This window comes from Brassica rapa, chromosome A06, assembly GCF_000309985.2.
Source record: "Brassica rapa cultivar Chiifu-401-42 chromosome A06, CAAS_Brap_v3.01, whole genome shotgun sequence".
NCBI classification, from domain to species: Eukaryota; Viridiplantae; Streptophyta; class Magnoliopsida; order Brassicales; family Brassicaceae; genus Brassica; species Brassica rapa.
This window is the reverse complement of record NC_024800.2, coordinates 3,975,856-4,001,543: the sequence shown is the minus strand read 5'-3', so window position 1 is coordinate 4,001,543 and position 25,688 is coordinate 3,975,856. Positions and strand designations below refer to the sequence as shown.

General features: G+C 34.4%; 7 protein-coding genes and 1 pseudogene across 14 annotated transcripts; 5 read left to right on the top strand and 3 right to left on the bottom strand.

The window, feature by feature from the left end:
* Positions 1-1,257: 1,257 nt before the first annotated feature.
* LOC103871807 (glutathione S-transferase U17) lies at positions 1,258-2,296 on the top strand. Its single transcript, XM_009150115.3, has 2 exons — positions 1,258-1,644; positions 1,743-2,296. The coding sequence occupies exons 1-2, from the start codon at positions 1,324-1,326 to the stop codon at positions 2,103-2,105; spliced, it is 684 nt and encodes a 227-aa protein (XP_009148363.1). The 5' UTR covers positions 1,258-1,323; the 3' UTR covers positions 2,106-2,296.
* Positions 2,172-10,783, bottom strand: LOC103871805 (putative pentatricopeptide repeat-containing protein At1g10330). Of its 4 annotated transcripts, none has more exons than XM_033274163.1 (2): positions 9,102-10,783; positions 2,172-2,620 (listed from the first exon to the last, which is right to left on the bottom strand). In XM_033274163.1, the coding sequence occupies exon 1, from the start codon at positions 10,551-10,553 to the stop codon at positions 9,162-9,164; it is 1,392 nt and encodes a 463-aa protein (XP_033130054.1). In that variant the 5' UTR covers positions 10,554-10,783; the 3' UTR covers positions 2,172-2,620; positions 9,102-9,161. The 4 variants fall into 4 exon arrangements, with proteins under 4 accessions (XP_033130054.1, XP_033130053.1, XP_033130051.1 ...); XM_033274162.1 differs by having other exon boundaries at positions 2,172-2,625; positions 9,107-10,783; XM_033274160.1 differs by lacking the exon at positions 2,172-2,620 and adding an exon at positions 8,928-9,040 and having other exon boundaries at positions 9,100-10,783.
* Positions 3,118-4,511, bottom strand: LOC103871806. The gene is made up of 5 exons (XM_009150114.3): positions 4,164-4,511; positions 3,725-4,092; positions 3,560-3,637; positions 3,373-3,471; positions 3,118-3,285 (listed from the first exon to the last, which is right to left on the bottom strand). Exons 1-5 carry the CDS (start codon positions 4,423-4,425, stop codon positions 3,280-3,282), a joined length of 813 nt encoding a protein of 270 aa, XP_009148362.1. The 5' UTR covers positions 4,426-4,511; the 3' UTR covers positions 3,118-3,279.
* On the top strand, positions 6,114-9,008 carry LOC117125911 (annotated as a pseudogene).
* Positions 10,784-11,154: 371 nt separating the features above from the next.
* Positions 11,155-14,641, top strand: LOC103871804 (zinc finger CCCH domain-containing protein 5). 5 transcript variants are annotated; one of them, XM_033274167.1, is made up of 10 exons: positions 11,155-11,465; positions 11,557-11,697; positions 11,779-11,880; positions 11,987-12,182; positions 12,315-12,661; positions 12,790-12,879; positions 12,977-13,146; positions 13,306-13,380; positions 13,470-13,687; positions 13,788-14,641. In XM_033274167.1, the coding sequence occupies exons 7-10, from the start codon at positions 13,090-13,092 to the stop codon at positions 14,440-14,442; spliced, it is 1,005 nt and encodes a 334-aa protein (XP_033130058.1). In that variant the 5' UTR covers positions 11,155-11,465; positions 11,557-11,697; positions 11,779-11,880; positions 11,987-12,182; positions 12,315-12,661; positions 12,790-12,879; positions 12,977-13,089; the 3' UTR covers positions 14,443-14,641. The 5 variants fall into 5 exon arrangements, with proteins under 5 accessions (XP_033130058.1, XP_033130059.1, XP_033130056.1 ...); XM_033274168.1 differs by having other exon boundaries at positions 11,549-11,697; positions 12,315-12,364; XM_033274165.1 differs by having other exon boundaries at positions 11,549-11,697.
* A 4,854-nt stretch (positions 14,642-19,495) lies between these two features.
* On the top strand, positions 19,496-20,203 carry LOC103872184 (RING-H2 finger protein ATL78). Its single transcript, XM_009150526.3, has one exon. The coding sequence runs from the start codon at positions 19,496-19,498 to the stop codon at positions 20,201-20,203; it is 708 nt and encodes a 235-aa protein (XP_009148774.1).
* A 2,994-nt stretch (positions 20,204-23,197) lies between these two features.
* LOC103871802 lies at positions 23,198-23,665 on the top strand. Its single transcript, XM_009150110.3, has one exon. It carries the CDS (start codon positions 23,198-23,200, stop codon positions 23,663-23,665), a length of 468 nt encoding a protein of 155 aa, XP_009148358.1.
* A 543-nt stretch (positions 23,666-24,208) lies between these two features.
* Positions 24,209-25,225, bottom strand: LOC103872183 (nucleolar GTP-binding protein 1). Its single transcript, XM_033272844.1, has one exon. The coding sequence runs from the start codon at positions 25,223-25,225 to the stop codon at positions 24,209-24,211; it is 1,017 nt and encodes a 338-aa protein (XP_033128735.1).
* Between the last annotated feature and the right edge of the window lie 463 nt (positions 25,226-25,688).

Below are 25,688 nucleotides of genomic sequence, written 5' to 3'. Positions count from 1 at the left end.
TACCGACTCATATTGACTCTATAAACCACACCGGGAGATGTTGATCCATGTGAACGAACACTATGTTCTTATATTTGTCATAATTAATACTAATCCATATATTTATTATAAAAAATTAGCACATATATAAAAATATTACACTAATATTTATAAATAAATTCTTACACTAAAATATAAATTATAAATAGAAATATATAATTAAATATTAAAGTACAAGTAAAATATCACACTATTCCATAAAATTATTTCCATAATGCTCCATCTTTGGTTACAAAAAATTTGTTTGAACAATATTTTAGAGATCTCGAAGCAAATTTTTTAGACTATTAATATTGTTACAATATTTAAATTTGTATAATAATTATGTCTTTATGTATATTTTTAAAAAATTCTTGTATTAAGTTTCTTTTGTAATATTCTTGTTGTCTAGTTCTAGTTTCAAAATATTATAAATTTTATTCTTAAAATTTTATTTAATTTTATGTGTAAAATTTCGAATTTATTAAAATAAATTTTGAAATATTTATGATATACAAAAGTTTTAAATATTAAAAATATAAATGAAAAGATACTTAAAATCATAAATATGATGTTTAATTAATTATAAAGACCAAAATATAAATAAAAATATGAAATTTCACAACTCAAAATTCTAAATTTGAAGTTATGAAGTTTTTTTTTTGAAGAGAAAAAAACTTTATATTTGAAGTTATAAAGTTTTTTCGGAGATGTTCTAAATTATTAAAAAATGCATTCAATACAAATACATAAAACATGACTAGCCAACACAAATATTAAATGTACGTATATATAGAGCAACTAAAAATGATTATTATTATTTATCAATACTAAATGACAGTATGACCTGTGTGTTTGGATAAGTGAATGTACTCGAATGGTAGATTTGTACAATTGTACGTAACGTAACTATCCTTTAAATAAGTTTCACTTGTTTCACAATATCGTAAATGGTCCCATTGAGAGAAAGCTATCTCTATGCATGAAGTACAAATGTGAACACGTGAAGATGACACAGTTGTCGGTGTGTTAATGGTTCAAGTTCACACCACGCATCCGAACAATGTGAATATGTAACGCTCGCCCCTAATAAAGTGATGCACCAACATTTCAACGTTTTCCCAACCGTAGAAGACACATGTCAAACTTTAACTGGTGCTTCGTCACCTCCATGAAATTCCGAAAGCCTTACGTTACGACCTTACCTACCCCCTCGTCGCTTCCATATAATCCCCTACCATCTACCACCAAAGCTTCAACGAGTTTAACCAAGTCCTTCTCTCTGTTCTTGATCTTGAAGAGAAAATGGCTAGCGACGAAGTGAAGGTGATCGGCGCATGGGCGAGTCCTTTTGTGATGAGGCCGAGGATTGCTCTAAACCTCAAGTCGGTTCCCTACGAGTTCCTCCAGGAGTCGTTTGGAGCAAAGAGCGAGTTGCTTCTTAAATCAAACCCGGTTCACAAGAAGATTCCCGTCCTGATTCATGCTGACAAACCGGTTTGTGAGTCTAACATCATCGTTGAGTATGTTGATGAGACTTGGAGCGCATCTGGACCGTCCATGCTACCTTCCACTCCTTATGATCGAGCCATCGCTCGGTTCTGGGCGGCCTACATTGATGAAAAGGTTCCCCTCTTTTACCTGATCCACATGTTTTATTTATAGTTTCATGTCATGAGATAATATTTATGTTTTTTATGTGACGACGTTGAACATGAATGAAGTGGTTTCCCTCTCTAAAAAGTATCCTAAAAGCTGAGGGAGAAGAAGAGAAGAAGGCTGTGTTAGCTCAAGTGGAAGAAGGGAACGCGCTTCTCGAGAAGGCCTTCAACGATTGCAGCAAAGGAAAACCATTCTTCAATGGTGATCACATCGGTTACCTCGACATTGCGTTTGGGTGCTTCTTGGCTTGGTTGAGAGTCACCGAGTTGGCAGGTGGTCATAAACTTATTGATGAGGTCAAGACTCCTTCTCTGTCCAAATGGGCTGAGAGGTTCTGTAACGATCCTGCTGTGAAACCTGTCATGCCCGAGACTGCAACGCTTGCTGAATTCGCCAAGAAGATCTTTGCCAAGCCGCCGGCCTAAGCTGATGGCTGTGGTAGTTGTGGAACTGTGGGTTGATGAGTTCTTGAAAGAATAAAATGAGAGTGATGGTACTTATTTATTTATGTTTTAATTTTACTTTGGTATGTTGTTAAGTGTATTTTGAAGGTTAAGTTTGTATCAGGCTTGCTGAATGAAGCACTTTTATTTATGTTGATCGAGAAGTAAGAAAATGATGTCTCATAAAATCCAGCACTGAACACTAAGAACATCTAATATGAATATTTTATAATCAAAATAATATAAAGAAGAAAATAAATATGAAAAGAAGTTATAATATAAGATTTTCTAAATAATTTGTTTCTCTACGAATGATGTATTTTTTTAAATAATAATGGATGTCAGGGACGCAAAAGATTATAATTAAGTAGAACTTGGGTTCTTTGGTTCTGTGTTGAGGGTGCAAGAGAACCAGAAGTATATTAACTTGTGTTGCTTTCTCCTATTGTTCAGCTCATAAGAATATTACAAACCATAACAATGAACTAAGAGAAGCAAGAGACTACACATTAAGACATCACATTTTTTTTTTGAACACATTAAGACAAGACACTATATGCAGGGATTTCCGAATTCCAGCTTCTACCATGACCTTCCTCATCTCCTCTGCTTCTGCCCAATTGTTACCCAAAGCCTTTAACGTCGACAACGCCACGTAGTGCTCTGGCTGCAGTCCAATAAGCTGTTTACCTACTTCATTTCCCAACTCAGCATCCTCATGAATCTTGCAAGCACCCAAAAGAGCACCAAGAACCAAAGCATCAGCCTCAAACGGCAAACTCTTCACGAGATTCAGCGCGTCAGCCAATACTCCAGCTCTTCCGATGAGATCAACCAAGCAACCGTAATGCTCCGACGTTGGAGACTAAACCAAACCATTAGGTAAATGGTTTGGGTTGAACCATAACCAATAGAAGATTGGTTTTATTTGGACATGGTTTAGTTTGGTTTGGTTTATCCATTTTGACAACTTTAGGCATGGATGACACAAAAATTTGGAGAGAGAACGTTAAAGCAACAACACCAACTGTCTTTTTCGTTTGAGATTAAACAAAATGCAATACGTTATTTATTACATTATTAAACCATGCATATGAAAATCGAAACACCCTCTTCTCGCTTCTTCTCCCACCTTATCCTTCTTCAAATGTTCCTTTCAATACTTTAGAATAAAACCCAAGTCAAGGTAAAATCAAAACTCATAGCTAAATTAGGCGGGACTCAGAAGGAAAAGAAATGTCCAACTTGCCTTGGATTGCGTTGGGTTAAGTCTGATTCGACGCCCGCAGCTACGCTCCTTCCTTTTCATAAGACGTCTATCCATGTCTTGCGTAAGCAGCAAGTCCATCTCCAGCCAGTGGAAATCAGTGTTAGAGATTTTACAAAAAAAAAAAAACAACTTTGAGATGAGACTGGATGAATTTGATAACACATACCTCTGATGATCGACCAAAGGGCAAGTTTTCACGGATAGTACGATCCACACCGTTTTTACAAGCAAACCTGTCCCACTCCTGCTTGATAACACATATACAATAATAAGAACAACATGGCATAATACACAAGCAGCAGCGCACACAGAGAGAGAGAGAGATGCTTACACCATACTCATGCTCTACACTCTTGAGATGGGCGGTGAAATCTTCAAAGCTTTTGACAGCAACAAAGCATACTTCGCAAGCCAAGGGATGTTCATCATTGTACCTACCCTGACTATAAACAAGGCTCGTTGTTGTTGTTGTTGTCTCCTGTTCATCAGTGACTAAGGCATCCCAATCCCACTGTTTAGAAAAGGAACGTGGTAAGGGTGTGGTGCGCTGAGGATATGCAAGAAGAATTCTGTATCCAGCATCTTCAAAGTCGGAAAGGTTAGAAGCTATCCATCCTATTCGCTCATGATCATCTATGATCATCATAGTACTCGGAGGAGGATTCGCATCGGCCCACTCATCCAAATCATGTATATAGACTGCGCGAGGAAAGCAGAGAGCTGAATCTAAACCCTAATCCATTAGAAAAAGTTATACAAGAAAGACTTACGGTGGGAATGTTTAAGAGAGATTTCAAACGAAGAGAGTCTACTCATAACGTCTTCACCAGGGATCTCTGTTAGTTTGCTCCCGATTGCAGTGATGGAGATTTGACCGTTGCGGCGGACGTGGCCTGACTTTTCCACCGCCATTTGTATTTTCGCAACTACCGTAAGAGGATCGTGACCATCTGGAATCGGACAGTTTCCCATGTCCCATAGCACAAAAGCTTTCTCCACCTCCCCCACATGCATGTTCTCGATTTGGTTCATTCTCCTGCAAAAATGCAAACGATGGGCGAGCGACGGATCAATGTGTGTGCGAAAGAGAGAGCGAGCGAGAGAGCGATCTTCCGCATATATAAATCGTCGATGCTCATTAATTGGTTTGTATGGGCCGATACGCATGGCCCATTTCTTGCCGACCCTTCAATAAATAATCTCTAATATGGTAAATGATTTATATTATAATTAAACAGTTTTTTTTGAAACACTTAAAATTAATTATTTTTTTAACAAATATCGTACCCAATAAAAATACTATTTTCTAAAAAAATATATTTAAAATATCTATATTTTTATATTTTTAATTAGGATTAAACCAGATATATATCTAATTATCTTCTCTAATATATGATATGAGATTTTGATTGTTTTTTATTTATTCTGACAAAGTTTGTTCTGACAGACAGATGTGGAAATAAACATATTAACAGAATATATAAATAATAAGAAAGACACAAAAATTTAAGGTGGTTGACAAGACTAGAACAATCAATTCAAAATCAAAATGGGCTAACAACATAGTTAGTCCATTATTTTATTTTGACATCTTTTTGGACTGATCATCTTTAAATAAGTAAATTTTTAGATATAGACCCAACAGTCGAAATATTGGTCCATCGTGATTGGCAAAACAGAGAAGCGAGGAGCAGCTGAAATCAGCTGAAGTAGGAACGGAAAGGTGTGAGCTATGAAGGTGAGTTGTTGGTTCTGTAACGATCCCGCTGTGAAACTGCAACTCTAACTGAATTTGCTAAGAAGATCTTTGCCAAGCCCACGGCCTACGTTGTTGGTTGTGGTGGATTTGTTGGTTGAGTTCTTGCAAGAATAAATCAAGAGTGATAATACTTATTCGTTTATGTTTTTTATTTTATATAAAATCTAGCACTTGAACACTATGAACATATAATATAATTTAAAATAATAAATACTATTTTCTAAATAATTTATGTCACACTTGAATGATGTAGTTTTAACTAAAATATGATTACATTTGTAATTCATAAAAATGGAGGTTCTCTAAATGCTTAACTATCACTAAGTGACTAATTATCACTAAAGTGTTCTACAATGAAAATGTGGATAAATAATAAATAGTTTATAATTAAAATTAGAGCTACTTATTTTGTATGGACTTTAAGGGTGTTTGCTAGATAAAACCTTAGTTGAGCTAGGTACATTCTATGTACACAACATATATAGTAATCTTTGTGTTCTAAAATGCGGGTCTATGCGCTCCACCGAGTTTAACCGCCGTGATTTTGGTCAAATCGGTTCAATTAATCAGAAACCTGATTAATCATTTTAAAAACCAATTAATCTTTTTAAAAACCAATTAATCTTTTTAAAAACCAATTAATCACCTAAATGACTGACTAAAACTGATTTAAACTGAAAATATTTGACTTTAATGACAATAGTTTGGGCTAGAAAACAAGTCCAATTGTCTGAAAAGAAAGGAGACATTTTCTATGTATTTATAGAAGACTCCAAGAACTCTTCTTAGTGATACTTAGTCGAACAAATGCAAGTTGGTTTTTATTTTATTTTTTCTGGTAGAGATCTCTATTTTATGGAAGAGAATGTTCATTGTTAATCAAGGTGGTGATACTTGTTCAATCGTAAATAAGTGTAAACAGGCAAGCGACGTTCGCATCATCCAAAGAATTGATCATTGGATGGCAGATACGCTGGTTCTTGCGACTCTACTCCTCATCGCAGGTGATAAGAACTTTGATATGGCTCTCCGGAAGGTAGAGAGAGCTGGTTACAACATGATTTTAGCCTTTGATGAAAGCAATGTAGCACGACTGCTAGAATACGTTGGACACAAGCAATTAACATGGAGAGAGATTCTCCTTCTAGAGGGTTGACTTTCATCGGTGTAGCAGGAAGCTTGTGACATCAATTTTATCTTTTTTTTTGTTTTGAGCGTTTGCAAAACATTTTAAGTTTTTTTTAGAAGGTACTCTAAACTGTGTACACGTGTTTCCTTGGATGGCTTTGTACTTGATAGTTTTGGAACATTAAACAAAATATTTTGGAACATTAAAAACCGATTAATCGCCTAAATGGCTGACTAAAACTGATTTAAACCAAAAATATTTGATTTTAATGACAATAGTTTGGGCCAAAAACAAATCTAATTGTATTAAAAAAGGAGACATTGTCTGCGTATTTATAGAAGACTCCAAGAACTCTTCTTAATAATACTTAGTCGATGTAGAACAAATGCAAGTTGGTTTTTATTTTATTTCTTTCTGGTCTATTTTGTGGAAGAGAATGTTCCTTGTTAATCAAGGTGATGACGCTTGTTCAATTGTAAATAAATGTAAATTGTATGAATTATTGTATGGATTATAGCAAGCGATCACGATTTGCAAGCATATACATTAATCTTGTAGTTGTTATATTTACATGAGTTAATTGATGTATCTAACATTTTGTTGAATTTTTGATTTTTTGTTTGTTTTAGCGCAGCCACAGTGGCAAACACAAAGATGTCAATTCCTGATTAAATACATAACAAAGGTCAATAAAAATCCGTAGGCTACCGGCAACAAATATTTTTGTTTCTTCATTTTAAAATTTTAAGACAAAACATGTTGTACTCTAATGATTATTACCAGATTTGAATGTTACAACTCATTTGCGTGAAGCATTCGAAAATTGGTGTGATAGTATTGTTGAACTTCTACATAAAAATTTTGCATCTCATGGAGAAAATGATTATGTCAAATTTCTCTGCAAAATCGTCTTAAAAACAATATGACGTTAGAGTACAAAAAAAACAATCTATACTATTGTTTGCGAAGTAAATTTTTGGAATCGAGCTCTCACGTTAAAAGTTAGAGCGGTTAATATCGTTTATACCCTTAATCTATAAAATATATAACTAAATTAAAAAATAAAAACGAAATTTGTAAATTATTTGATAAGATAATTGATTAAAATTAATAATCCAAAATCTGAAAATATAATTTAAAAAAGAAATAATTTATGTATATATTGTATAGTTCTCTGAAAAAGTCTTTTAGTAAAAAGTTAAAAACATGAATTATATATAAAAAGTTAAAAACATGAATTATATAACTAAATGTTAATCAAATAAAATTCTTAATCATATAATTAAAATAGAATATTGAATTATCAAAATATAAAAATATAATAAAAAAAGATAATTTCTACATATATATATTGTATTATTTTCTGAAAAAGCATTTTAGTAAAAAGTTAAAACATAAATTATATAATTAAATATTAATCAAATAAAAAAATTAATTATATAATAAAATATAATATTAAGTTATTTTAAGATTTATTTTAGTATAATGAATATAGTGAACAAAAAACTTTTCAAAAATTATGAAAATGTTTAAGTCCGCATTGCGGGCAAAACACCTAGTATGACTTTAATTGGAAACCTGTTAAAACATATAATAATAAAACGAATATTTTATCTAATATTTTTATTAAAAAAAAATATATGTTCCTTGTTTTCTATGAATGACATAATTTTTAATTTAAATTTAGTTGTATAATTAATTTACACAAAATTTATTTTTGTTTGATAACAATTTTTTTTTTTTTTTTGAAAACAGAAATACTCGAAGTGCTTTTTTTTTTTACCAAGTGCTCCAAGTGCTTAACTATCAATCAATAAATGGCTAACTATCACTAAAGTGTTATATTGTGGTGAAAGTTGAATAAATAGTAAATAGTTTATGATAAAATTATCATTGGATCTCAAAGTCAAAGGTGTTAGCTGGACTGAAACTGAAGTTAATCCAAATGTTGTCAGTTCTTTTTTATAGGTGGCCTCTTCGGTGAGTATAAACGCTAACGACGATGATCTCAAGAAGTCTTACCGGAGACTAGCCATGAAATGGCACCCTGTCAAAAACCCCTTGACCAAGAAAGCAGCTGAAGCCAAGTTCAAACAGATCTCCCAAGCTTATGACGTCCTCAGCGATCCTCAGATACGCCATGCCTACGATCAGCACGGAGGTTTTGATCTCTCTGTGTCATTCTGATGATATCTTTATTACAGGAAGCCAAAGTCAGTACAAGAGATTTTGAAGATAGAGATAAAACCACGTTGGAAGAAAGGCACGAAGACCACATTCCTTGAGAAAGGTAACCAAGAACCATTGTCAAGAAGAAAGTTTCTTTGATAGAAGCTTTAACCGGAGTCACCGTTAGCTTAACAACTATGGACGGGAGAACCTAACAGTCCTGGTTCTGGACCCTTTGAAAATAGGAGACCTCAGAGTCCGCTTAGATGTCTTGTTCCCGTCACGGCTTACTTCAGAACAGAAGAATGGTCTCAAAAGAGTTCTTGGTGGAACGCTGATGGAGCTGAAGAGCTCTTGATCATGTTTAACAACAAAGCTGCTAGTCAATCCAGTGTACATATACTCAACAATAATGGCTGTCAGGGACAGAACAGATCCTAATTAAGTAGAACTTGGGTTCTTTGACTCTGTTGTTAATGGTGAAAGAGAAACATAAGCATATTATTAACTTGTGTTTATGTGTGCGTTTGCTTTCTCCTAATGTTCAGCTCATAAGAATATTGCAAACCATAACAACGAACTAAGAGAAGTGAGAGTTTCACAGAAGCGAACTATATCACATTTACTGACAGAACATGTACTGACCTGAACAGAGATTACACAGTAACTCTTGTGTCTGAAACCAATCTATTCTCACTTCTCAAGCCAGCCTTAAGACAAGACACTATATGCAGGGATTTTCCGAATTCCAGCTTCTATCATGACCTTCCTCATCTCCTCTGCTTCTGTCCAATTATTACCCAAAGCCTTTAACGTCGACAACGCCACGTACTGCCCACAGTACTCCGGCTGCAGTCCAATAAGCTGTTTACCTACTTTATTTCCCAACTCAGCATCCTCATGAATCTTACAAGCACCCAAAAGAGCACCAAGAACAGAAGCATCAGGCTCCAACCCCAAACTCTTCACGAACTTCACCGCGTCAGCCAATAGTCCAGCTCTTCCCATGAGATCAACCAAGCAACCGTAATGCTCCGACGTTGGAGTGATCTTATACTCACCACACACGGAACTAAACATCTTGACACCTAACTCCACAAGGTTAGACCTAGCACAAGCCGTGAGCACCGCAAGTAAAGTGATCCCATTCGGATCCACATTCCTCGCCTTCATCATCTCAAACATCTCCAACGCCTTCTCAGGTCTACCGTTGGAGGCAAGAGCTGAGATCATCGCGTTCCAAGAACAAACCTTTTTATCATAAACTTGATCGAAAACGATCAACGCCGCCTCCAAGTCACCGCCTTTCCCATACATGTCAACCAAAGCAGTACCTAACGTAGCAGCGAGAATCACCTCCCTCCTCATAACATAACAATGAATCTGCTTCCCTAAATGAACACCTCCTCGATCTAAATTAGCACAAGAAGAAAGCACACTAACCAAAGTAGCTTCATTGGGTGTTACCACCACTATCATCTCCCTAAAAAGCGTTACAGCTTTGGAGTGGGCCCCGTTCTTACCAAACCCGTTGATGACACTAGTCCAAGAGACCACATCAGTTGCATGCATTCTCCGAAAGAGTTCAAAAGCAGAACCCATCTCTCCGTTTCTTCCGAAAGCATCAATCATACTGTTGCAAGCCTTAACGCAAGGTTTTAGAATTTCGTCGAACACCTTCCTCGAGCTACTCAAGTCACCGACTTGGGCGTAGAAACGAACGAAAGAAGTCGGGAGAAAGGGGTCCGTTAGAACGCCGCGTTTAAGAGCTTGGGAGTGAAGGGAAAGGCCGTAGGGAAGAGAGAAGGAAGAGGAAGATGCTTTGATGAGGGAAGGGAAAGTGAGGTTGATTGGTTTGACTTGGTTTGCGAGCATGTGGTTGAAGAGATGTAGAGAGGTCTTGTGGTGTCCTGTGGTGAGGTAGGATCGGATGAGAGTGTTGTAGACGAACTTGGTCTTACGGCTCGAAGGGAGTAGTGCGTTGGTGGTGAGCAGAACAGAGTGGATCTGTTTGATGTGGTTTGTGGAGGTAAGGAAACGTTGGAGAAGGTGAAGCGCGTCGTCGAGAGACAAAGTGAAACTCGAAAGGGAAGTAGAAAGCATGCAACTTTTACAAAGCGAAACAGAGTAAAAAAAAAAAGCAAACTTTAGTGTGAAAATTCGAAACCCAGAAACAGAGAAAGACGAGGAGGAATCAAGCAGTGATGCTTACTAAGGTATAGTGTGATTAGGGCGTACGTAGAAGATGAAGAAGGAATCAAAAGTCGAGATGAAAGTTCTCTCATTTCAAGTCAGTAGCTAACGAGAGGGGAGCTCCGACCAAGCAACTTGGAGTTGGAGTCTTCACTATCAACTGGTAAACCAACTAGGGTTCTCCGGTTTGGTATGGTTTGATCCAATTTATTTTTGTCAAGATATCCAATTTTGTATTCGCTTTCAGTTACTTGTATATCAATTGGTAAACCAACTAGGACTCTCCGGTTTGGTATGGTTTGATCCAATTTTATTCGTTTTCTGTCAATTGTATATCAAATGGTGAACCAGCTAGGACTCTCCGGTTTGGTATGGTCTGATTCAATTTTATATTCGATTTGAGTCAAATTTTTATATCAATTGGTAAACCAACTAGAGTTCTCCGGTTTGGTATGGTTTGATCCAATTTTATATTCGATTGGTGGACCGCCGAGCGAGAGGTTAACGTGATCGGCCGCGGAACGGAGAACGATCAGAAGAAGCGGTGGGAGGGAAGGAGTTGTTGAAAGAGGCGGAGATGAGCCGTAAGGAGAAGCGAAAGGCGATGAAGAAAATGAAGAGGAAGGAGGTAGCGGAGAAGGAGAGAGAGGATGCGGAGGCTAAGCTAAACGATCCGGCGGAGCAGGAGAAACTGAAGGAGATTGAGGAAGAGGAGGCGAAGAAGAGAGATAAGGAGTCGAAAGAGTTCGAGGACAGCGAGAGAGCTTGGAGAGAGGCAATGGAGGTTAAGAGGAGGAAGAGAGGCGTTGCAAGGATCTAGAGGTAGTCCCTTGTTCTTTCATTGAATGGTGTGGTTGTTTTGCTGAAGAAGTTGTGATACATTCCCTTGTTGCTTCTTTTGGCAGGCTAGTAGGAGTGATGAGTGTGTAGAATATGAATATATATGGAAGGAGGGCCTCCAGATATTATATTTAAGGGTAATGAAATCATTCTCAGAAAGAACAAAGTGAAGGTTCCAAAGAAACCAGTAGCAGCTCAGGTGGATGTTAATGAGGTATTTGATCATTATCTTTACGAGAACATACCCTCTTGAGTATTTTTTTGATTTTTCGTCTAGAGTTTTTTTTTTTTGAAGATTGTTGACAGGCCTACATCAAATCCTCTACCTCCGGGAATTGAAGCTTTTTCAAAGTATCAGAATTTTAGTTCTGCTCAACAGATTCTGGATACTGAGCAGGTGATGATTGTTCTATCCCTTTGTTGAGATGGTATTACTCTTTATGTATCATTCTTTTGCCCCTCTAGTAAATCTGCCTTATTTTTTTTTTGTTTTTTGTTCTCAGTGCTCAGGATAAAGCTCATTGTCCTTTCCATTTAAAGACTGGAGCTTGTCGGTTTGGCCCGCGTTGCAGCAGAGTTCATTTCCACCCTGATAAATCGTGCACTATACTTATGAAGAACATGTGTAATGGTCCTGGCATTGCGTGGGAGCAGGATGAGGGGCTTGAGGTCTGTACGCGCTGCCATCTCGTGATGCTTGTATCCTGATAATAATTAGTTCTTCTCTACTAATCTTGCTTTCATTTTCTGCTTTTGCTGTGTGCTCTGGATTTGTGGAGTTCTGCTTTTTGTTTCTTTATTATTGTTATTATCTTCTTTAACTTGCATCAGACATTGATGGATTCCCTTCAGTGGAGGTGCATGATTACAACCTGGACCGGGTTGGAGTTGCAGTTTACTTCTTTATATCCTACTTGACTGATTGATTAGCTATCTATATATGCACGCATTTTTGTCTTATATTAGTGCCTCTCTCTTTCATTTCTCGTTCTTTGAGTTTCTTATGAATTATGATTTCCTCTAGGTGGTGTTTGATATGTGAAAAGTGATTTATCCAATGCTCAATACCTCAGAACTTCTTGGTTTTCCTGAATTAAGAATATAACAGTTTCCTTCATGCGGGTCTGGCTGTGTTGGGCTAGTAGTGTCTGAAAAGGAACTAATGCATTTATAATTACGTAAGGCTACTAGTGATCCGGGTTTGGTTGACAACAAAGCTACTGGATCCCACATGCATATTATCTCGCCTGGTTTTCTTTCTTTTAGTCACTTTCTGTAGTTTACTCTTTTCCTGTCTTCCTTGCAGTATACAGATGAGGAAGCTGAACATTTTTACGAAGAATTTTATGAAGATGTTACGGAGTTCCAGAAGTATGGAGAACTCATTAATTTCAAGGTCTGGCGATTATTTTCTGCTCCCTCGTTCAGATTTTCTTTTCAGTGCCAGCCTTCATTTTATACTAAATCTGAATGTTAGTTTTCTGAACCTGCAGGCTGCAAGCCATACTTGGTATCCATTGACAAAACTTGTCTTTTCTCAAAAGGAAACTTTATATGTCCATTTCAGTGTGTAGAAATGGCTCATTCCACTTGAAGGGAAGTGTATATGTACACTACAGAGCATTGGTTGCCTACCAGTCCATTAATGGTCGATATTTTGCTTGTAAACAGTTTTCCTTTGGACATTTATTGTATGGCGACATTCATAATTCAGATATATAATGCTTAGAAAGTTTTCTTGTGTGTATGTCGAGGCGTGATCCCTGATTGCTTTCAGCTTGCTGACATTGTAATCCATGATTATTGCATATTCCTCTTTTAGGTGACATGCGAATTTGTCAACATCTCAAGATGGAAAGTTGCCATCTGTGGGGAGTACATGAAGTCCAGGTTTAAAAGTATATGACTATTCATCTGGTCCATTCCCTTGGATTCCATTTTTTGGCTTTATCACTAGTTCAGGATTTTCATCTGTTCTTTTTACAGACTTGCTCTCGTGGATCTGCTTGCAACTTTATTCACGGTTTCCTAAACCCTGGTGGAGACTATGAATGGGCTGACCATGACAAACCACCTCCAAGATTCTGGATTCGCAAAATGACCGCTTTATTTGGTTATTCAGATGAATACGTGAAGCACATGGAGTTTGAATATTCAGGGTCGTTAACTGATTTTAGATCAGATCAACCAACAGATTCACATAGGTAGCTTAATCTATATTGGTCTTTGAATAACTTGCTCAGTGTATTTCCTACTTAATATGGTTATGGAGCGTCATGCTCATGTGATTTGTTTCCATGTCAGGCAACTTTCAAGAAGATCTAGATCAAGGGACCATGATCATGTTAATGTTGGATCTAAACCATGTCATAGGAACAGTAAGAACCACTGTGACAGTACTCGTGGACACAAACTTAGTAGGCATGAAGAGAAGCGTCATGGTGGAGATGAAAGTCCTACAAGTACTAGAGACGGTAGTTTAGAGAAGGAGATTTATAAAGAGCGACGGTATGCTAAGGAGACAACGCGTCATGAAAGCAAATGGTCTGAACACTCTCATGGACAACGGGTGATGAAGAAAAGAATCAATGGGAGGTATCCCGTTGATGATTCTCCTGATGGAGATGACGATGGCAGGGGAGAGACGGGTCACAGACGGAAAAGCTCAAAGCGTCATGGTAGAAGAGGCTCAGATTCAGAAACTCAAGAACGGCTGGAGGATGAAGAGGACACGAGAACCCATTGGTCTAGTTCTGACAGGAGAGCAAGAAGAGAAGAGCATAGAGAAGGATCATCAGGTGATCAGGAGGAGAGCCACCATGCACATGATAGGGTGGTTCATGCAGATAAGTCGCATCTGGAACGATGGAAACATGGGCATGAAAGAAGTACAGCTCAAGATTTTCACACGAGGAGTGAAAGGATTCTGACCGAAGCAGGAAAGGAAACAATGCCGTAGAAGCTTGGGGAGTGGTGTAAGAAAAAAAAACAATATCTTTGAAACTTTCATTTGATTGGGATACTAATTAAATGATATCTGCAAGTATTCAAATAGTAGATGTCACAAAAAAACATACTTTGACTCGTTTGTAGAGGAAAAAAAAAATCTTTGAAGCTTTCGGGATTCTAATTAAATGATATCTGGAAGTATTCAGACAGATGTCAGTGTTGTCAAAAAAAAAAGATCTTATTTTGAAAACCATAAAAAAAAATAGTTTTAAGAGAAAATTTCTTTAAAAATTAGTTTTGAATGAATTTAATAGTATAAGATTTTCAGTCACCAGAAAAATTAACTTAAAAAATGTCTTTAACTCGTTAATATAAAAATAAATTTAATTCATTAAATAAAGTTAGTTTGAGGTTATTTTACTACATATTTAGTTGAAAAGTTTTAACGTTAGAAAACCATATATATACATGTAACTTCTCTTTAGTATCCACAAAATAAAAATCTTTTCTCAATACGTTTCATTAAAAAAAAAATTAGTATGGGTTCTACAAAAACTTTGATGACTTGCTTACTCGTAGTAACATTAGCAGTTTCGTTGTCTAATAATCTTAACGTTCTGGTCTCAGGTATGCTTAGAATATAACTAAAACTTTTTCAGTTACCAATAATTATTGAAAAACAATAGCTAACCATTCGTTTGTGTTTTGCATACATATTTAGAAATGGATTCAAAAGTTTTGTTAAAATTTCTACCGTGTGGACACGTTACATAATTGTTTTTGTTGATAAGTTATATAATTATATATGTAAAAGTAAACTACTAAAACACGGGACCGGTAAAACACATGTTTATATCGAATAAAAATAATTATTCTTTATGTAGGTGCAGAGAAAAAATTATCATATGAGCACTGCAATGCTTTGTGTTCACCTACATACGACGGATGGTCTGAATGTCAAAGTGACTGTGCTGAAAAGGGCTACTATTATGGAGCATGTGCTTCTCCTTCTCCTAAACTGCCTAAGAAATGTTGTTGTCAAACGTTTATATAAATTTATATATATAGAGCTTTTGCATCTCGTGTTTCTTTATAATAATGTGATGAAAGTAAAAAAAAATAACTATTTACTATACTATTTGTTTTCTATCTGAAACTGAATTTTGTTTCATTTTTAGTATAGAAACTGAAGATCATTTGGTTTAATTTGGTACGGTATGGTATGAATTTAGACAATGTATGAAACATGTGTGGGTGTGTAAGTGTCTACTGTGTAAATTTGTAAGTTGATCCACAACAAAGTTATACATGTTTGTGTGTCCATTGCATTTAACTTCCACGACTTGCATACTCTGTTTTGGGAGAACTGCACTAGCTACGACATAAGAATTGAACTGGAAGAATAAAATATAGGCAATCTAAACATCATTAGTAAGTAATTATCAATCCGAACATTGTGACTCTTTTGAAGATACAAATAAGATAAATAAAAACTAAACGAACAAAAACAATACGAAACCAAAATATATAAGAATATAATCTACTGTAAGATGGACTGCTATTGACTTAAGAGTGATCTGGTCCTCCATAATAAAAGAATGTATCATTGAGCATCTTAGCGCTGTAGTAGCCAGGATGAGTTGCTAGTAGCTCAAGGTCTTGAACTGGCTGAAAATCGTTTTTCGGACAGTGAGATCTCAAGATTACGCATGTATGCCACTTTTTCAATTCCACTGCAGGATAACAGCTGTATCCCATCTGAGTCGATGTATGTCGGCTGAAAGCATGCTTGTTCACAATCTCTCCCTTCACTCCACTTTTTCTGCATATTCGGTTAGTAGGGTGAAAAGGAATGATGGCCAATAGCCAATTGGCTCAAAGATGCCATTGTCAATAAGAACACACAGCGACCAACTCCTAAGCTTCTGATCCTATACTTGTATTTTTATTTGGTAAGAAAAAAAATATTTTTATTTTTTTGGTAAACTAGAAAAACTATAGGAAATTAGACCGTATTATGTAGTGTTTTTTTTATAAACTAGAAAAAATATTATGTTGAATAATTAAAAAAAAAGAGAGAAAAACTTTCCATATTTTAATTGTGATCAGATCGACTTGAGGGCCTCCAAAAGTGGAGATTCGAGAAATTGCACCTTCAACCACGATCTTGTTGCTTGTTTGAACAAACACGATCGGTGGTTGTAACAGCATGTGTTATTGTATGTGTCCGTCTATAATATATGCACAAAATCATATTGATAAGTTTGTTAAGAAAACTGGTAGTGGACTTTTTGAAAACTTCTTCATCAGTTACAGTATATTTCTCAATTTTATAAGAAGTTAAGATATTAATCTTTTAAAATACCTATAATATAAGAATCCAACATGTAACATATACTTAGTTAATGGTGACACTATTGTTAGTTTGTTTCTAAAATCATTTTATTCACAAATCACAAATTATATTTACATATAAACTTTAATAAAATTTTATAAAAATATAAGTAAAATTATATAAAATATAAGTAAAAATTATATAAAATATAAGTAAAATTATATAAAATATATGTAAATAATAATTTTAAAAATAATTTTTATAAATTGTGATAGATTATAGTTAAAATGTTGATGATAATATTAAAAAATAATGATATATAAATAACTTCATAACATTATCTTTAATAATTATCAATGGAATTGAATAAGTTTATATAAGTTTGCGTGGTATCTTTTATATATATATATATATATATATATATATATCTATATATGATATTAAGAAAAAATAAAATATGTTGTTAACAATTTGTTTAGGGCATACAAAAGTATTAAATCGGTTTATGATTTTATGTAAAATAAATGCATCTTATCATCTCTTGAAAATAAACTATGTGAGTAATGCGTTACCAACTCTTACAAGTTACTATTCTAAAAAAAAGTCTCTTACAAGTTTTCATATCTTGGTTTATTAAATTGTAAAGATGGCAAAAAAAAAAGTTAGACAAAAAAAAAATTGTTACACGTGTCACCAGACCAACCCATTAATTGAGTTTATCAATATAACCGGAGCAAGTTAAGAAGTTGGGTTTACTATAGAACCATAGAACATCTTCAATGATAGCTTTTCTATTGAATTTCCTCAAAATAAATAATACATCAAAGGTGAGATAATACTGTCTACTAATGTTTTAAAAAATCCATATAACATTTGTTATTCACTGAGAGGTCAATTTTAAAAATGAACCTTTAAATGCTCTTTGTACCCATGAGTCCACGACTCAAATCGCTCAAAGGCTTCTCTATTTTTATTTGAGAAAATAAATAATAAAATTGAACTTTCTTTTCCTCTTTGGAGTTTGTATCTATACTATTAAAAGGGAAGGAGTCCCAAAAAATATACTTATGAAAAGTTGTTAAACTTATTCACTAAACTTAACTATTTTTTTGATCTCACCTTATATTTTTCTAACTATACACTAATCAATTACCTTATATTTCTCTAACTATAAAAATAACCAATGCTCTTATTTAATACTCAACTTACTATAATACATCAAAGATTTATACATCAATATTATTAATTCAGAATCATTGATATATTTTACCCCTATTTTTCCTTGGAATATTACTTTTGTACCACTAAACCTATTAAAAGAAACAGATTATAACTGATTTAATAATCATACAACCCACGATCATTTTTTCTTTAACAAAAACAGTTACTATAAAAACATTTGGATTTATTGATAATTAAAGTCTGAACAATACCATGCTTTTAATTCATATTAAATGTTTTATGACCCAAACTAACATGAAAACATGATGCAAGTACGATTAACAAAAAGTTAAAAACATTATACCATTCGACGGTCAAAACATATTAACTTCCAATTACGATTAGAGAAATAGTTCACAGTACAACAACAAGCTTAACTATATTTCAAAATTATAGTTTTTTCTTTGAAAACCTTCCTAGGTTATTTTTGTGATGAAAATCTTTTACAACTGGGTTTATTAGGAGAAAGGGTTTTGTATAAATATTTTCTCAGGAAATTATAGCATTTTTAGAATGTTTTTTATGTTTAAATAAAATATATTATTTATTTTTAACATTTATAGGTAACTCAATTATACTCAACTTAAAAATAATTTTATTTCTAAAATTCAAAAATTTAATCTTAATATAGTCATTATAAAACCTATAAACTAGAATGTATAACATAAAAAAAATGTAGTTTATTCAATTTTATATCTTAGTAAAATTTACATGAGAAATTTAATCAAATTTTGAAAAATATTATCATGTTATTTTAGATTTTTACCATGTCATCTGGTATAGATTCACGAGTTAATATGGGTTTTAGATTTTAAAGGATTTTAAATAATGGATTTTTATTAAACTGAAACTAGATTATATATGGTGACTGCGTTTACTGGTTTGACTGTGGATACTACTTACTGGTGTTTTGGTTCCTTTTAGTGAAAAATTAGACTGAATGTTGAGGACTTATTAAGATATTTTTTTTAAATTTGAAATTTTTTTTTGAGTAATTTGTTTTTATTGGATAATTCAGCTTATAAATAGTATATTTAAGATATTTGGTTATTTAGAAATTACATATAATTAATATTTGTAGGTATATAATTTGTATTTTAAAAATTCAGGTATCTATTTATCTTGGTTCTAGATATATATGATATGTTCGGTTATTTATAAATTTTGGTTCAAGTTTGGTTTCATTTTTTCAATTTGATACGAGTTGATTATTCGGTTCCGAATAATATGGCCAAAAATATGGCCAAACTTATAAACTATCTTATATAAAAATTTATATTAAAAATTATTAAATTCAAAAAATAAACCCGCGCTTTTTAAGCGCGGGTCAAAATCTAGTATATTGTTAAGAGTATATACAGTTTAGATATTATCTATAACATATATCTAAACCATATATACATATATAACCCTAAGCTTTCCAACTCTCGATGTGCTTCAACAATTACTTATATTTCTCTTGCATCAGTTTCGTCCAATTCTCTCGTTCAGTAGTTGCATCCGAACCATGGATCGATCTCCCCCTCTATTAGAACTTCACACAACTACGAAAAAGCTGCCACCGTCGGAAGGGATGGAAAACAAAGTCACCGTCGTGTTTGAAACCGTTATTGACTATATCCATAATGATTCGGTCACCGGAAACCAAACATTAATCGGATCCAGTCCCGACCATTCACTCTTCTTTGCCATCAATTTTAGCACCGCTAGCACCTGTCCCAGTCACATCAGTGATCTCATTATACGTTGCCTCTTGAATTATTATCCTTCGACAATAGAAAGCTTAACCACGCGCATCGGTGGGAATGCTTGGACATGGGGTAGCTTAGCCTGCCGTATAGCTTCTGCTGGACTTCGCTTAGGTTTCGGCTTTGAAATAAACCTGCTTTTGACTACAACACACCGAAGAATCCTCTCGGTTGGGTCGTCTCCTTCTCTTCTTCGTAAGTTGGTTTTTAAAGGAAGAATCGATGTAGAGGAGCTGGAGATACTGAAGATGGGAAAAGAACCGTGTTCCATCTGTTTGGAAGATCTCTCGTGTGGTGGTGGACCTGGTGGTGTTCCATCGCGCATGCCATGTTCGCATGTTTTTCACATTCGTTGTCTCTTGAAGTGGTTCAGCCGCAAAAGTACTTGTCCCATGTGCCGGAGACTTGTGTTGTCCCATATGACGAAGAAGCAACATAGGGAGGGACAATATGAGGTTTTTAATTAATCGCTTGTCATCTTTCTTTGTTTCAGTTAATAACTCAGCTGAAGTAGGGTCGCTCTCTCTGTGGCCAGTCTTTGTGCTGTGTCTAGGGTTTAGAATCCATTCAAAGAGGGTAGGTTTTATAATTGGAACTATTTATTCCAAAGCAAGTTTCAGAACAAGATACAAAGAACCCAAGAGACCAAAGACGTATTATCATGTGCATGCTACAACGATCGTAGGATGATTAGAACAAGATACAAAGAACCCAAGATACAAAGAAAAAAAAAGAACAAGATACAAAGAACCCAAGAGACCAAAGACGTATTATCATGTGCATGCACACAAAAGCATATAGTTTAAAAGAAAAAAATAGCATAATGACATAATTTCTACTATTTCCAGCTGAGGAAATAATAAATTTAAAGTTTTACAATCATTCATGATACTCATACCCATACATGCATGACTCCAATTGCTCAAAGGCTTCACCATTTTGAATTTGAGATAATAATTAGAATTCGATTTCCTATTCTATAGGAAGATCAAGGAGACTACCATATCGAAAATAATAAAATAATAAAATAATAAAAGTTTCAAAAAATATCGAGACAAATCTAGAAAAATCTGAGAAGATCAACCAAAATATAAAACTAATGTTTATCTACATATATATTATTCCATATTAATTTAGAAAATTATAGTATTTCTATTACTTAACTTTTGAAATTATCCACGTGGAAGCGCGCCTATATGTATAGAACCCTAAAGCTTTCCAAAATCCTCAATAGCTTCTTTTTTGTCAAAAGATATGAAAGAAACACATCAATTGTAAACAAAAGGTATTATAAGTCCAAAAGGTGAAAGATAATTCTACAATGCCTTCACAAAGCTTAGCTTATTCCCTGCAAGAATCAAATACACCATATTTATTCTCTGTTTTTTCTTTCAGCTTGCAAATTACAAGATCAAACTTTACTATTACGGTCAACCGTGGATGCAAATAGTATTTCATAGTTGTCATAAAACAGGTCATCAGAGCCTGATAAAGATAGATATGCATATGGCCTATGCTTAGATAAAGATTGAAATAATGTAATGTACCTTAATTATTTGGATTCGTCTTCTTGTTTTGTACACTCTTTGTTGTGGCCAGTCTTTGTTCTTAGTCATATATCCTATTGGCCTGATAAAGATAGATATGCATATGGCCTATGCTTAGAAAACTTTTTCTTAATGTAATGTTCCAAAACCATCAGAAACAAAAACCATAATACGATATCAGAATCAAGAATAAATGTTTTTTTACCATTGGCCTGAGCCATCGAACAATAGTAAGGCAGTTCACCGTCGTCCCTCTGTATGAGGTAACATCTGGAAATGTACATTAGGAAATTCTTTAAAAGAAAAAAAAACCAATTTAAAGAAAAAACAAATAAAAAGCAACAAATAAAAACTCACTTTCGTGAGGACCTTGTGCATATGGTACTGATGGAAACTTTAATCTCAGCATAAACACAAAAAGAAAATTGTGAATATAACTCACATAAATAGCCAATGGATGATTTTCAACTCCATGGGTGAAATGTATGTTGATACCAAAACCTTCGATTCTAGGTTGTCCCCCTGGTAGAGACTGGATAAATGTAACCGGCTCATTCACAGTTAAGGTGTTGTGGTCACCTACATTGAAATTAATCACCAGAGAAGGGCTTTCGACTCTAGAATGACCACCAGGTTGAAATTAAGTTTGTGTTTTTTTTGTACAATTCTTTCTTGTTCATATCGAATATATTCATGAGTATTAATATCATCGATAAAAATTAGTATTTTAGCAAATATTTTATGTTTCTATTTTACTTTCTTGTTCTGGTCTAATGTATTTACAAGTATTAATACCACTTGGTTTCAATAACTTTTAACTCTTAATCTACAAAGTAAAAGTGAGAAGAGCTATTTTTACTTCAAAATAGACTAGTATATCATATATGCATTACGAAAATCATTTTATGGAATAATATGGTATTTTGTTTGAAGTTTAATATTAATTAAGGTATTTTATTTAAAATTTTATATTTTAATATAATATTTTATTAGTTGTGATACATTTATATATGTGCTAGTTCTTTATAAAATTTATATGAATTCAAATTAGTTATGACAAATAAAAGGACCATATTATAAAATATAAATAGTTTTGAAGTTGAGTTTGAAATTTTGCTTTTGAAGAAAAACACTTTTAAACTTCAAATATAGAGTTTTGGAAACTTCAAAATAAAGTTTCTTTTTGGAGATGTTCATAGTGGTCGGTTGCTATGAAACCTTGGTTTAATTTTAATATTTAAACTTGATTTTAAGGGCCTAACGGGTCTGGTTTTGGAATCACCGACCCAATCATTTCTATATTATTAAAATAGAAATACCCCTTAGTTTTACAATTTATTTACATTAGAATGCCACTGAAATATTTATTAAACTTATATTTAAGTATGCTTATCTTTTTCTAATTTAGTTATAGATTTAAACATTTAATATATTTTCCTAATTTAAATAATATATTTTTTTAATCAAATCTTAACCAAAATAGATTTTCCAAAAGATTTTCTAATAGATTTCGTATTAACACATTAAATACTTTTATATTTATTGGTAGTAAATAATAGAATAAAAAATCACGCATCATAATCAATTTATATAACATATAAATGAAACTATAAAAATAATTTATTCATAAATTATTAGTATAATTATTTCATAATATAATTCTAATTAGTTATAAATATTGAATTTGTTTATATGATACACTATGATATAATAGACGATTAAAATCATAAAATATAATTATTCAAAGCAATAAATAAAATTATTAGTTTGAGATGATAATAGTTATTAGAAATATATTTCCTATTCCTTTTTGAAGTTGTAATCCACGTGGGATTGTAAAAAGCGCGCCTATATAAGAAGAACCCAAAAGCTTTCCAAAAATACTCAAATTGCTTCTTTTTTTGGTCAAAAGATATGAATCCTTCTAATCAACTATTGAGAGTTCACACGTCTACAAGAAGGCTGTCTCAATCGGAAGGGATGGGAAACAAAGTCACCGTCTCGTTGGGTTCAGCTATTGAAGACATCCATGAAGATCCGGTCACCGGAATCAGAACATTGGTCCAAACCAGTAACCAACAACTCGACTCATCTTCCTTAGTCAAGTTCAGTATCCATAGTACCTGTCACAGTCACATCGCTTATCTCCTCTTCAGTCGCTTCATACACATTCTTTCTTCAGGCGGCCAAGTCTCAGCCACGCGCGTCAGTACGGTTACTTCGCTATGTGATGACTTAGCCTCCCGCATCGCTTCGGCTGCAAGTAACTTAGGTTTTGGCACTAACGGTTTCGAAATAAACCTCTTCTTGATTTTTGCAACAGAAAGAGTCTCGGTTGGTTTGTCTCCTTTTCGTCAGAAGTTTTCTTCCTTGCAATTATGATTTCATCTTCTCTTCTTTTTTTTTTGTCTTAGGGTTTTGAATCCATTCAAGGAGAGGAGGTTTTTGGTTTTGAAACAATAACTTCAAAAGTACGTTTTACTTGATTATTTCTGTTAACATACAACTCTTGAAGTTTCAGAACAAGATATAATCTTATTACAAAGAATCCAAATATGCCAAGACTACGAACTCCTGTATATAAAATATAAGAGAGCCAGTTGGAACTAAAGCCAACCATCAACGAAATAGCATATAACCACTGCAAGTATCAAATATCATAATAATCATCTAAAGCCCATCAACTTATAAAAGCATCATATAAATAGTAAAAGAAAAAGAAAAAGTGCAGCTCTTCTTCAGTCCTTTCATAAATCTTACTTAAGCATATTCCCTGCAAGAATCAAATACATAATACTTTTATTCTATTTTCTTACCAGCTTACAAATCACAAGACCAAACAGGACTATGCTTGGAGATATATGCATATGGCCTATGCTTAGAGGAAGATTGTAAGTAATGTAATGTACCTTTGAATATTTGGTTTCAACGCCTTTGAGTTTTTCCTTTCCCTCTTTTACCTGAAAACAAGTGTTTCGGTTTAAGTGTTGGTATAACTCTGTCAGCTTCTCCACGACGTGCATCTTTGTTCCTCTTTCTGTGAGACTTGTTTCCAATCTTAATAGCCTTTATCTTCTGTGACGAATCTTTGAAGCCTTCACCAGCTAACACTGATCTCGATCTTGATAAACACAGCTTCTTATTACTTTGTTGCTCATCGTTCACATCATCACATCTCTCCCTCTTTCTGCCTCTAGATTTGCTTCTTGCACGGTTCATAGCAGAAGCAGGGTCAAGACCAAGGGATAATAAGTCTCTACCCAATCTCTCCCTTGTAAACTTCTTGTCCTTGTTAAACTTTCTTGGAACAGCTGCTCTGTTCTGTGCATTGCTCTTCTTGAGTCTATGCTCTTGAATCAGCAAAGCTTTCTTCTTAAGAATATCAGCCAGCTGTTTCTTCTGCTCCTCCGTAAGTTTCTCGTCTTCAATCTCAAAATCATCTTCTTCTTTCTCAGCTTTCCTACGGTGGTCTTCTTCACTTGTCAACTCCTCAAGCCTATTCAAAATGTCTGGATCCATAAAGTCAGCAACGTTATGACCATCACAAATCTCAGGTATGATGTCATCCTTCCAACTTTCATCAGCCAAGATGTACTTCTTCTTCAGACTAGCATTATAAACTCCAGCTCCACCATTCTCATCTTCCAAATCTTTCTCAGTCTTTTGACTCTCACCAGCTTCCATGACTACCTGAGGTGTACAAGGGAGCCTCTCTTTGTCATCACGAAGCTTCGGCATTGCCACGTGGAACCTGTTCAAGTGGTCACCGATGCGTCTAGATTTCATCTTCTCCTCCACCCTTTGATCCAACAGCCTCTCACAAGCGGCATTCTTCACAGCCATCACGCCTTCTTCCGTCAGAGTACTCATATTCAAAACCACCGCCTCTTCAGTCTTCATCTCTTCAATCAGCTTCAGATCTTCTTCAGACAGGCTTTTCATGGACACTATTGGTTTATGTATACCGGTTTAGTGGTTTGATTAGATTAGTTGGTCTAATATCAATTGTATAGCTGAATATATATACACATGTAAATGATGACTTTAATTAATAAGAGATATTTTATATTTCTCCTTCTTCTCTCCCAAGGAAGCTTGTACGTAACATGGTATCAGAGCTAACATTGAGCTCGATTCTCTTGTGATTTTGCTTGCTCGAGCTCGTTTCCGTCGATAATCAAGCTCCGATGGTGTCAGTGAAGAAGATTCCGCGTAGATCGAACCGCATTTCAACTCGTGCAGCTCCGATCGCTTCTCCGGCGAACTCTGGTCCGGATCTACAGGCGTCGCGAGCTCTCGTTGGTGTTGAACATGCTGATTCGATCCACTCTCCGTTCTTCATGCACACTTCTGATCATCCTGGTTTGATTCTGATCTCTATCAAACTTGATGGATCTAACTTTGA